We start from the raw sequence: 11,201 nt of genomic DNA, 5'->3' as shown, positions 1-11,201 counted from the left end.
CCACAGTGGATCCTCAACTAAGCCTTCCCCAAACCGCAAAACTCTCACCCTGGCTTAATCTCCCTCAATCAATGAAGGTTCGCCGTCGGCCGAGGCGGGGTCCTAGCTAGTGAATTGGAAATAAAGTTTTAGCTGAATTTCAGGAGCAGGACCACGCCTCAACCACTCCCCCACTTCCGGCCAGACTCCTATAAATATCCACCCACTCTAAACCTCGGCCTGTTCGCGTTTTCTGCATCCCACCCTCCCTCCCTCTCGTTAAACCGTTTCACTTATGGTTATCATGTTTCATAGCCTTTATCCTTCCGTCCCACATGGAGATCTCGGGGATCTGCAAGGCCCGGGAGCCGCAGTGGATCCTCGACTAAGCCTTCCCCAAACCGCGAAACTCTCACCCTGGCTTAATCTCCCCCAATCAATGAAGGTTTGCCCTCGGCTGAGGCGGGGTCCTAGCTAGTGAAATGATATTATGAACCGTAGATGATGGTTCAAAACATTTCTAACAGAAATGACACATCACAGGTGAATTCTCAAAATCTTCGTTTTACTGGAAATATAGTTGATTGAACAAATAAATGTATACATTTTTTTGGACATCTGCGTTCCTTTCCTATGAGTAACAAATAGTGTTTTAAAAAAATATGTCATCACAGTTAATATAGAGGCATTTCTCCATGGTACCTTCATACAGAACATTACAGAATTATTATTCAGTATTAAAAGAGCACCGTGCTCTTCCCTCAAAAAACACAAAATAATGACATTAGAAGAGTCCAAATGTTCCCAGCTTCAGAGGAAGAACAGATCTACGTGGCAAATAACAAACAAAGCAAATGCTAAACCTTGTTTTGTACAGCAGTGGCTTTGAGAAAATATACTTTATTTCACATAGAAAACTTCTAGAATTCATCCAGTCTGCATGTAGACTTTATTCTCTGGAGGTTTGATAAAAACTGATCAGTACCTCTGGGTGTCTCTAAAGTGCAAACATGTAGAAAAATCAGGGTATCTGAGTCATCAGTCATTATTAGCCAACAGCGTCACAGTTCACGGGAATGTGTGTGTGTGTGTGTGTGTGTGTGTGTGTGTGTGTGTGTGTGTGTGTGTGTGTGTGTGTGTGTGCGTGCGTGTGTGTGTGTGTGTGTGTGTGTGTGTGTGTGTGTGTGTGTGTGTGTGTGTGTGTGTGTGTGTGTATCAGTGTGTGTGTTGACAGCAGTGAAGTTACTGATGGAGGCGGGAGCTCCGCCCACATGAAGCCAGTGGTGGAGCTGCTGCTGATACACTTTGATCCCTCACTTTCACTTTCATTACGTGGAGCTCTTGAGATTTTAAATTTCATCTCTGGTCCCAGCCAATCAGAGTGCAGCACCTTCACACATATGTTGCATGATCTATGCAGAAATGAATATACGAGTTTAAATTTCACCTTCGTTGGTGAATCCTGTTTCATACTTCAGAATATTCTCATACGATTAAATAACATCAATATTGTTTAATCTGGCTTTCAAAATGTCTGCAGCAGGAAAGAAGTGAGGAAACAGAAGTTCTGTTGTTCTCCTCTACATGAACACTTTCTTACAAACTTAGTACTCTCATTACTTGTTGGAATCTCGTTACTTGTTGGAATCTCGTTACCTGTTGGAATCTCGTTACTTGTAGAAATCTCGTTACTTGTAGTAATCTCGTTATTTGTAGGAATCTGGCTACATGTTGGAATCTTGTTACTTGTAGGAATCTCGTTACTTGTAGTAATCTCGTTATTTGTAGGAATCTGGCTACATGTTGGAATCTTGTTACTTGTAGGAATCTCGTTACTTGTTAGAATCTCGTTACTTGTTGGAATCTGGCTACATGTTGGAATCTTGTTACTTGTAGGAATCTCGTTACTTGTTAGAATCTCGTTACTTGTTGGAATCTCGTTATTTGTAGGAATCTGGCTACATGTTGGAATCTTGTTACTTGTAGTAATCTCGTTATTTGTAGGAATCTGGCTACATGTTGGAATCTTGTTACTTGTAGGAATCTTGTTACTTGTAGTAATCTCGTTATTTGTAGGAATCTGGCTACATGTTGGAATCTTGTTACTTGTAGGAATCTCGTTACTTGTTAGAATCTCGTTACTTGTTGGAATCTCGTTATTTGTAGGAATCTCGTTACTTGTAGGAATCTCGTTGTTGGAATCTCGTTACTTGTAGGAATCTCGTTACTTGTAGGAATCTCGTTGTTGGAATCTCGTTACTTGTAGGAATCTCGTTACTTGTAGGAATCTCGTTACTTGTAGGAATCTCGTTACTTGTTGGAATCTTGTTACTTGTAGGACATTTTGTTACTTGTTGGAATCTTGTTACTTGTTGGAATCTTGTTACTTGTAGGACATTTTGTTACTTGTTGGAATCTTGTTACTTGTAGGACATTTTGTTACTTGTTGGAATCTTGTTACTTGTTGGAATCTTGTTACTTGTAGGACATTTTGTTACTTGTTGGAATCTTGTTACTTGTAGGAAATTTTGTTACTTGTTGGAATCCTGCTCTCCTTGTAGCAACCCTTAACAGAGGATGTAGTCGTCCATGTTTTAATGGAGGTTAGATCTTCCCCATCGGCTCACTGGCTCATTAATATTTATCCAATTTGGTGACAGATTTCCAACTGAATCTACGAATGTTTTTTCTGATAACTTCCCTAAACTGTGTTGTCATGTATCGGTTGACATGTATTGTTGCTCATACTGTACGTTTTGTACAGTTATTTTATTTCTGTTCTCTCAGCTTCTATATTTCTGTACAGTTGATTCATGTTCATGCAGAGTTTAATTTTTAGACATCTTTGCAGAGCTGCTGGCATCACAATAAATCATATTATGATGTGTGCAAACCTTCCTTCACCACGTGTTTTTGTGTAAATCTCTCAGTAAAATGGGCCTCAGCAGCTGTGGGTGGAGCCAGATGATCTCTGGATGTTTCTACTGGGTGTGTTTGTATTCAGATGTTAATGTGCACGTGTGTTTACATGTTAATGTATGTGATACTGTAAGAGTTTGAGGGTTAAATCAGAATATTGGTCAACATGTATAGTTTAAAAATTAAGCAGAGAAAGATTGCGTCCCCCACAATGTTTGAGATGTGGTCACTGGTAGTTTGGGGGAGTGTGTGTGTGTGTGTGTGTGTGTGTGTGTGTGTGTGTGTGTGTGTGTGTGTGTGTGTGTGTGTGTGTGTGTGTGTGTGTGTGTGTGTGTGTGTGTGTAGCTGGAAGCTTAGAGTCGGGTGTCGTGGACTTCTTCCTCTGCTTCCTCGGGCAACGAGGAGATCTTGGTGGTCTGTGGCGGCGCCCTCTTGCTGGAGTTGAGGCGGTGGAGCGTTGGGAAGAGGCGGAGCCTGTCGGCGGGGCTCATGGCCTGTTTTAGGTGACTCATCTCGTTCATGAGTTTCTGGATGGAGTCGTAGCTTTTCATGGAGCTGCCCTCGATCATCTGCAGAGGAGGAGGAGCTGGTTATATGTTTCATTGGAGCGTGTTAGTAGAGCTCATGATGAAGAAGACTTCACGACGATGATGATGATGATGTTTTAAACACTGGATTCTAAAACTGTCTGGAAAATGTTTAATTCAAAATTCACAAACAAACAAAGATCCTATTAAATTGTGTATATTATATATTATTTTATCTGTGATGAACTCAGAGGAGGTGATCAGGTGACTTTGTGTTTGTACATTATGTCTCTGCAGGATGAATCAAACCCTCTGTCAGTAGAGCTCCATCAGGTCCACTCTACAACCACAGCCAACACACTGTGTGTGTGCGTGCGTGCGCATGGATAACAAACAGCTGCTTCAGTAAAGAGATCTCTGAAGACTTCATGTCAGGTTTAGTTCAGGAAATGTGAATCCAAACTGACTCAGTTCTTCTTCTGAACCTGAGAAATGTTTTGACTAATTAATAAGTTACAAATATTGAATATTATTTTAAGCTTCGGGTCCACAGGAAGAAACTAAAGCATCTGAACACAAGCGTATTCCAAGTGTAAGAGCTGCAGGTTTCACATTTGTTCTTAATATGTGTTAATACGTGTTAATATTCATCTATTCATCTCTGGAAAGTTTCAACAGTAAATAATACTCCACTATATACTATTCTCCATATATACTGAGACTGAAATCACTTTGCTCATCTTACAGCTTGTTTTAACAAAAACCTTCATTATAAATATGTAACCCTCAACATGAAGTTCATTCATCACTTTATGAGAAACCAACTTAGAGTTTCATCTCCAAACAGCTAAGCTCTGAAATGTGGATCAAACATGTCTCAGCATTTATTGTCTGACTTTAACACAGACTCAGATTTATCAAATGTGATGAGTAAAAATCAGAATATGTGCCCCAACGTACCAGGAATGATTGACACTCCAGCAGAGGCTCCACCCGGTGCTCTGATAGGATGACGGTGCAGCTGGAGAACGCCTGCTTCAGAGTCTTCCTCAGGACCTGCAGGGTTCTGCACACACAAACATGATCATCATCATCATCATCATCATCATCACCATGTACTTCAAACTACAGCAGGTTGTGGTAGATTGTCTCCATATGCAGTGACAAGAACACACACATGCTGCACTGATTTCACAACAAACACACAATCTGTTGATGGGAGGCAGCTGCAGGAGGAAGAATATTAATATTGACATGAAAGAGAGGATATAAAGTGTGATTTAACCTGTCACATTCTGTCTGTCACTCAATGTGTTCATAGTGAAGGAAAACGTGTTGTTTTAAGTTTAAGAGGTAAAAAGGTGAGAATAGTTCATTTGTAGGCACCCCCCACCCCTTCCATGCCCCCCCACCCCCCAACTTCTCAGATCTGAACCTGTCACCTATTGTGATGAAGGTGAGGAGTTCTCGTCTCTGTGATACATATTTATAATAGTTTATTCACAATCAGTTGTGATTATTGTATTTAAATGTTGAGTTGTGACCCCCCCCTCTCCCCTCCCCGGTGTGTGAACACTGACATGGGGTCGAGGTAGGCAGAGGGCTCGTCCAGCAGCAGGATGCGGGCCTTGCTGAGGATGGATCGGGCCAAACACAGCAGCTGTTTGTGTCCGTTGCTCAGCACGCTGCCGCCGTCCTCCAGCTGGAAGTCCAGTTTGTCCGGGAACTGCTCGATCACCGACTTCAGACCCACCTGAGAGAACAGCAGGAGGATCCAACGTTACCCAACAGGACTGAGTCATGCAGCTCGTTCTTTCACCCTGCTGGTGGTTTAAAGGCTCCATGTTCTTGAAAACCGTAAGAAGATATTGTTGTGGTTTTAATGGATTTAATTTTACATTTTCAACAGGCAGTTTTGTGTCTGTTTCTTTAAGTGAGCTCTCCTCTGATTGGTTGAACCTTTTCCAGGTGAGACATACTGAGGCCATCTACAGTGTTTATTGGTCTTTTACCCTTTTAGTTCAATGACTGTGTAACTACTGGGTGTTTTCTTGCACATTAGGTGGAATAAAAGGGGACTTTTAACAGTTTTTATTGTTGTCATAGTCTTTCTATATATTCTAAATCTAACATTACCATTTTTACCTGAATTTGAAATGTTCAAATTAACAGACAACTTGATGATGTCATCATATTCTACTAAACAATCAGGGCAGCAGGATGATATAGTGAACAGGTTCAACCTTCAACCGCACATCGCAAGAAAAGTAAAAGTGGTAAAACATTTTATTTCTCTAATATTTTAGTGAAATGAGGAAAAGAAAGAAGGCAGGTCTAACTACCAGAAATATCAGTTTACTTCCCTTCTATCTGATTAATGGAATAGAATAGATTAATGTACCATTCACAACTGGGATGATCTATGATTAGAAAACAGAGTCTCACCTCCTCCGCCACCCTCCACAGCTCCTCATCGCTGTAACGTCCATGTGGGTCCAGGTTCATCCGGAAAGTCCCCGTCAGAATAAAGACTCTCTGTTCCACAAAAACCGGAGGAGTAGATTAGATTAAAGTCCCCTTAAAATAAAGAGTCCACAAAGATATTATTCTGTTCATTAAAGAAAAGCATTTCATTTAAATCTTCTACTTTCAATCGCAAATATCTCAACTTGTTCACGTTTAAAAGTTCTAGGTCCAAAAATAAAATATGACTCTCTCTAACAATAGTGATGTTGCAATAACAGGAGCAGCCAGTATCCAATAATGTGTGTTTTGAAGGATCTGGTCAGGCATGTTGGAGACCATCACAATTATTTAAACAAGAAATAAAAAAAAATAAAAAAATACAGTTTGGAAATATAGTATAAATGTAAGAGAGAAAATATTTCAAGATTTTATGTTGTTGTTTCCCCGTCATCATGACATTAGTGAACCACGACCTGCCTAGATGTTCTCTATAGTCTTTCTCTATAGAACCACCAACATGTGGAAGTGCCTTGATAAACAGCAGTCATGGATGTACCTGCGGCACCACGCCGAAGGCCTTCCTCCACGTCTGCAGCGACACAGAGCTCCAAGAAACACCGTCGATGGAGATCTCTCCGTCTGTGGAGGCCAGACGCAGCAGAGCTGACAGCAGGGTGCTCTTACCTGAACCTGTACGACCCAGCAGACCCATCTACACACACACACACACACACACACACACACACACACACACACACACACACACACACACACACACACACACACACACACACACACACACACACACACACACACACACACACACACACACACACACACACACACACGTGCGTTAAGCGTTTGAGGTGGAGTCGAGTATATTTTTAGGTTTTTCAATCATTTGATCATATTTTTCTTCCACAGATTCACCGGATGTCTTTCATTTGTTCATTGTTTTTTCTGTCTTGTGTTGGTTTACATCTTTGTTCAGACAGAAATTACATTTTGTTCATTTGAATATTAATAATTCACCACATGAACATGATTCCCTTCCCAAAATATTCTAATTTGTAACTTGGAACTGGATTTACAGGTTGTTTTGGCCACTTTGGGGGAAAATGGAAACAAGCTGGAAACACAACAGGAACATGATGACCTCTTCAGATCGTTAGGATGCCCACTGACACCTCCAGAAGCTACTGAGTAACAAGAGTCCTGTTTCTTTCCAAATGCTGAATGTAAGTCCAACAATCATTCTCTGTTTTAGCACCAACTCCTAAAAAGAAATTAGTCACTTTGTGTGCCCTCAGGACGCTCTGCCCCCCCTCCAATAAAGTAAACACCATCTTTACCCATCAGTCAGGACTTACGCTCTGCCCCCCCTCCACACTGAAGGAGATGTCACTGAGGACGGCCCGTCCAGCCTCCGTGTATTTGACGGTGAGATCCTGGACATCCATCTGGCCGCGGTTGGGCCAGCAGTCGTGGGCGTGAGGGTTGTCAATGACGAGGTCAGGGCCTCCTTTACCAGCAGACCTCCCAGGCAGCGGCTCCTCAGACGGAAGGTCGATGAATTTGAACACCCGGTCCACTGAACGCATCTGAGGAGGTGAATACAGATGACCACATCATGTCACAGTGTTATAAACAAAGGCCAAATTATTCATCGCTTACTGTTACAATTAGTTGCTTTGTATCCTGATGGACAATCTGTGTTGTTTTTGAAGACATATATGTTGTTTTAAGTGAAATTCAAAGGAAACAGAAAACCTTTTACGATGTATTGGATCCATATTATTGTTGTTAAACCCGCTGCAGCTTTTGAAACAGACATTTGAGAGCTACTTGGTTTTCCTTATAACCCCAGTTCCAAGAAAAACAAATGAAGCGAATGAAATGAAGTGATGAACTGTGTTCACAGACGATGGTTTTCACAAGTGTTCCTGAGCCCATGCAGTGATTTCCACTCCAGAATAGTGTGTTTTTAATGCAGTGCTGCCTGAGGGCCCGAAGATCACCACCATCCAATATTGGTTTCCAGCCTTGTCCCTTGTGTTCAGAGATTTCTCCAGATTCTCTGAATCTTTTAATGATATTATGAACCGTAGACGATGAAATCCACTAATTCTTTGTAGTTTTACGTTGAGGAACATTATTCTTAGATTGTTGAACTATTTTCCAACACAGTCTTTCAGAGTGGTGAACCTCTCCCCATCTTCACTGCTGAGAGACTCTGCCTCTCTGAAATCATCTTTTTATATCCCATCATGTTACTGATCTGCTGCCATGGTAACATCATTACTGCTGAGATGTTCCACCAGATGATTTTTTTTTTTTAGCATTGTACAACTTTTCCAGTCTTTTGGTTTTAAAATGGGTTGCTGCCATCAAATTCAAAATAAGCAGACATTTTAAATTAAAAAAAAAAAAGTTGTCAGTTTTTGTTCTTCTATCTACTTTCAATAAATATGACTTTACATGATTTACAAGTTATCACATTTTGTTTTTATTAACATTTTACAGTGTCATAATACTTTTGGAAACGGTTGTATTACAGGACAAATTACAAGCTATTCTTACAACTACTGAAGGTAAGAGGAGAAACCGTCAGAAGTGTTTTTTCTCACTGTGTAGAATAACCAAACACACACCACTGCCACGATTGTGAGAGTGTGTGTATACTGAACAAAATGTCCTGCAGTGTCACGAGCTCTGTCAGCTTCACAAACCAAAATGTGGAGGAAACAACAGTTGCTTGACAACCAGCTGACTCAAAACAACAGATTACAGCGGAGGTATCTGGTCGTCCTCTTATTCCTGCCCTTTTAATAACTTTTGAATACAGATAAGGAGTGCTGAACCATCGAAGTTTTGTCAACTTGCAGTTTTTTCTCCACACAAATATGATGCCTGATTTGGGATTTAGGGTTTGAAGGACGGAGGGACACAAGGAGGAGTCAGGAACCAAACCTTCCAACTCTATTGTTATTTAAGTGAAGCTGCAGCCAGCCAACACTGATCCAAGGGTCTCTCGGAAACTTCTTACTTCAAACTCTTCAACACGCACAACAGGCTGTGATAATGTTCAGAAGCTGGCATGTGCTATTGTTGCTACGTTAGTGGAGTCACAACTTTTTCTATGTAATAACTGTTTCTATGTAATAACTGTTTCTATGTAATAACTGTTTATGTAATAACTTTCTATGTAATAACTGATTCTATGTAATAACTGTTTCTATGTAATAACTGATTCTATGTAATAACTGCTTCTATGTAATATTTGCCTCTATGTAAAAACTGTTTCTGTTATAACTGCTTCTATGTAATAACTGTTTCTATGTAATAACTGCTTCTATGTAACAACTGTTTCTATGTAACAACTGTTTCCATATATGATGTGATGTGTGTGTTTGTCATGCTGGATACACTACTGACTTGCCACTGGTTGTCAGGTCAGGTCCCACTGCTGTGATGATAGCTTTGTGCGTGTATGTATGTATGTATGTATGTATGTATGTATGTATGTATGTGTGTGTGTGTGTGTGTGTGTGTGTGTGTGTGTGTGTGTGTGTGTGTGTGTGTGTGTGTGTGTGTGTGTGTGTGTGTGTACATACCAGTCCGTCTACAGTAATGCTGGTGATTACAGCCCACTGGAAAGTCCCCAGGATGAGCATGGCCAGGGCCACAATGATACCGATCTCCCCCGGTTTGTCCTCTGCAGAGACACACACACACACACACACACACACACACACACACACACACACACACACACACACACACACACACACACACACACACACACACACACACACACACACACACACACACACACACACACACACACACACACACACACATCATCAGTGCTGTCCAATCAAAGTTGCTCTCTCTGATGTCAGACACACACTCAGGTATTGCAGCTCTTCTCCATTGGAAACTCATGAGCTGTGAAATGATCCTTTAATCTGCTCTCAGCATAAACAGCCTGTGACGTGTTTGTGTTTGTGTGTGTGCTGTGATACCCTAACCCTACACATTTAGTTAAAGGATTTAAACAGGGTAAATTAAACTGGATTCAACACCACCGCAGGTTCGTGATGACATTTTTGGGTTCTTTGTGATTTGTCAACTTTCCCATTAAAAGTCAAATTAAAAACATGTATTGAAGGCTACGTTTGTAGCTCAGTAGCATCAATCTAAAAACCTTCATCCGTTTACAAACAGTTACTCACGGTTGGTTCCCACGGCAATGAAGGCAGCAGCGGTGAAGAAGAGAACGAAGATCATGTCACAGCGGAAGAGGAACCACCTCAGCGTGGCCAGGTAGTGGAACCAGGTGGCCGTGTGTGTGTTCAGGGCCTTATGGAAGAGCATCTCGAAGTAGGTCTGACGGCCAAACGCCCGGATCGTCCACAAGCCCTTCAGAGAGATAATGAGGTGGGAGAAGATCGGGCTCCGGGCTGCAGGGAGGACACGGAGATTAGAAAGGTGAGAGCACACAGTCCTGATGAACACAAGACGGATGAGACAGACTGAATCCTTAAAACAACAGAAGACAGAAGGGACAGACTGAATCCTTAAAACAACAGAAGACAGAAGGGACAGACTGAATCCTTAAAACAACAGAAGACGCTTGAGACAGACTGAATCCTTAAAACAACAGAAGACAGAAGGGACAGACTGAATCCTTAAAACAACAGAAGACAGAAGGGACAGACTGAATCCTTAAAACAACAGAAGACAGAAGGGACAGACTGAATCCTTAAAACAACAGAAGATGGATGAGACAAACTGAATCCTTAAAACAACAGAAGACAGAAGGGACAGACTGAATCATCCAAAGGAACCAGCGATCAGCTTCCGTTCCATCCAGCAGACTCTTCACACCAAACACTGAATCCCCTCAATTTTTCTTTGTTTTCTCATATGACGTTAAACAACTAATAAAAACTAGTCATTATTTATATAATAATGTCATTATTTCTGAAAGCAGCCTCACTTTTCTTTCAGTTGTGCACATGTAAAGTCGAGCGTGACTGTTAAACTGAAATCTAATGTAATCTAATCTTTAAATGATGTTATGATTAGTGTATATATATATATATCTCGTGTAATATACTAATATTTTTACCAAAGTAACTTGCTGTGATGACAGTTTATTCTGTGAAGAGATGATGATGATGAACTTTAACCTTTTTAGATGTCATTTTTCAGTACTTTCAACACCACAAATGAAATAATGAAATATGAGGAAGACATTTTCTGGAAATCTTCCAACATCCCCCCCCCCCCAATTTTTATTTTTTT

At 41.0% G+C, this 11,201-nt stretch overlaps 1 protein-coding gene and 1 long non-coding RNA gene across 2 annotated transcripts in view; both read right to left on the bottom strand.

The window, feature by feature from the left end:
• Positions 1-527: 527 nt before the first annotated feature.
• LOC138636366 (uncharacterized) lies at positions 528-2,393 on the bottom strand. The gene is made up of 2 exons (XR_011312263.1): positions 1,996-2,393; positions 528-1,937 (listed from the first exon to the last, which is right to left on the bottom strand). It is a non-coding gene; the product is annotated as an uncharacterized lncRNA (long non-coding RNA).
• Positions 2,394-3,194: 801 nt separating this feature from the next.
• The window catches only part of cftr (CF transmembrane conductance regulator), a 34,869-nt gene continuing 26,862 nt past the window's right edge, over positions 3,195-11,201 (bottom strand). The window contains exons 20-27 of the mRNA XM_069724349.1: positions 10,127-10,354; positions 9,506-9,606; positions 7,262-7,492; positions 6,448-6,603; positions 5,871-5,960; positions 5,006-5,178; positions 4,386-4,491; positions 3,195-3,467 (exon numbers count right to left, since the gene is read on the bottom strand). Of these exons, the coding sequence (XP_069580450.1) occupies positions 3,252-3,467; positions 4,386-4,491; positions 5,006-5,178; positions 5,871-5,960; positions 6,448-6,603; positions 7,262-7,492; positions 9,506-9,606; positions 10,127-10,354 (1,301 nt within the window). The 3' untranslated portion in view covers positions 3,195-3,251. The remainder of the gene's footprint in view (positions 3,468-4,385; positions 4,492-5,005; positions 5,179-5,870; positions 5,961-6,447; positions 6,604-7,261; positions 7,493-9,505; positions 9,607-10,126; positions 10,355-11,201) is intronic.

Source organism: Brachyistius frenatus, unplaced genomic scaffold (genome assembly GCF_029030835.1).
Source record: "Brachyistius frenatus isolate BFR_SWC_R1_liver_20210118 unplaced genomic scaffold, ASM2903083v1 Contig_371, whole genome shotgun sequence".
NCBI lineage: Eukaryota > Metazoa > Chordata > Actinopteri > Embiotocidae > Brachyistius > Brachyistius frenatus.
Note: the sequence above shows the minus strand (reverse complement) of the source record. Positions and strands in the feature narration are given on the sequence as shown.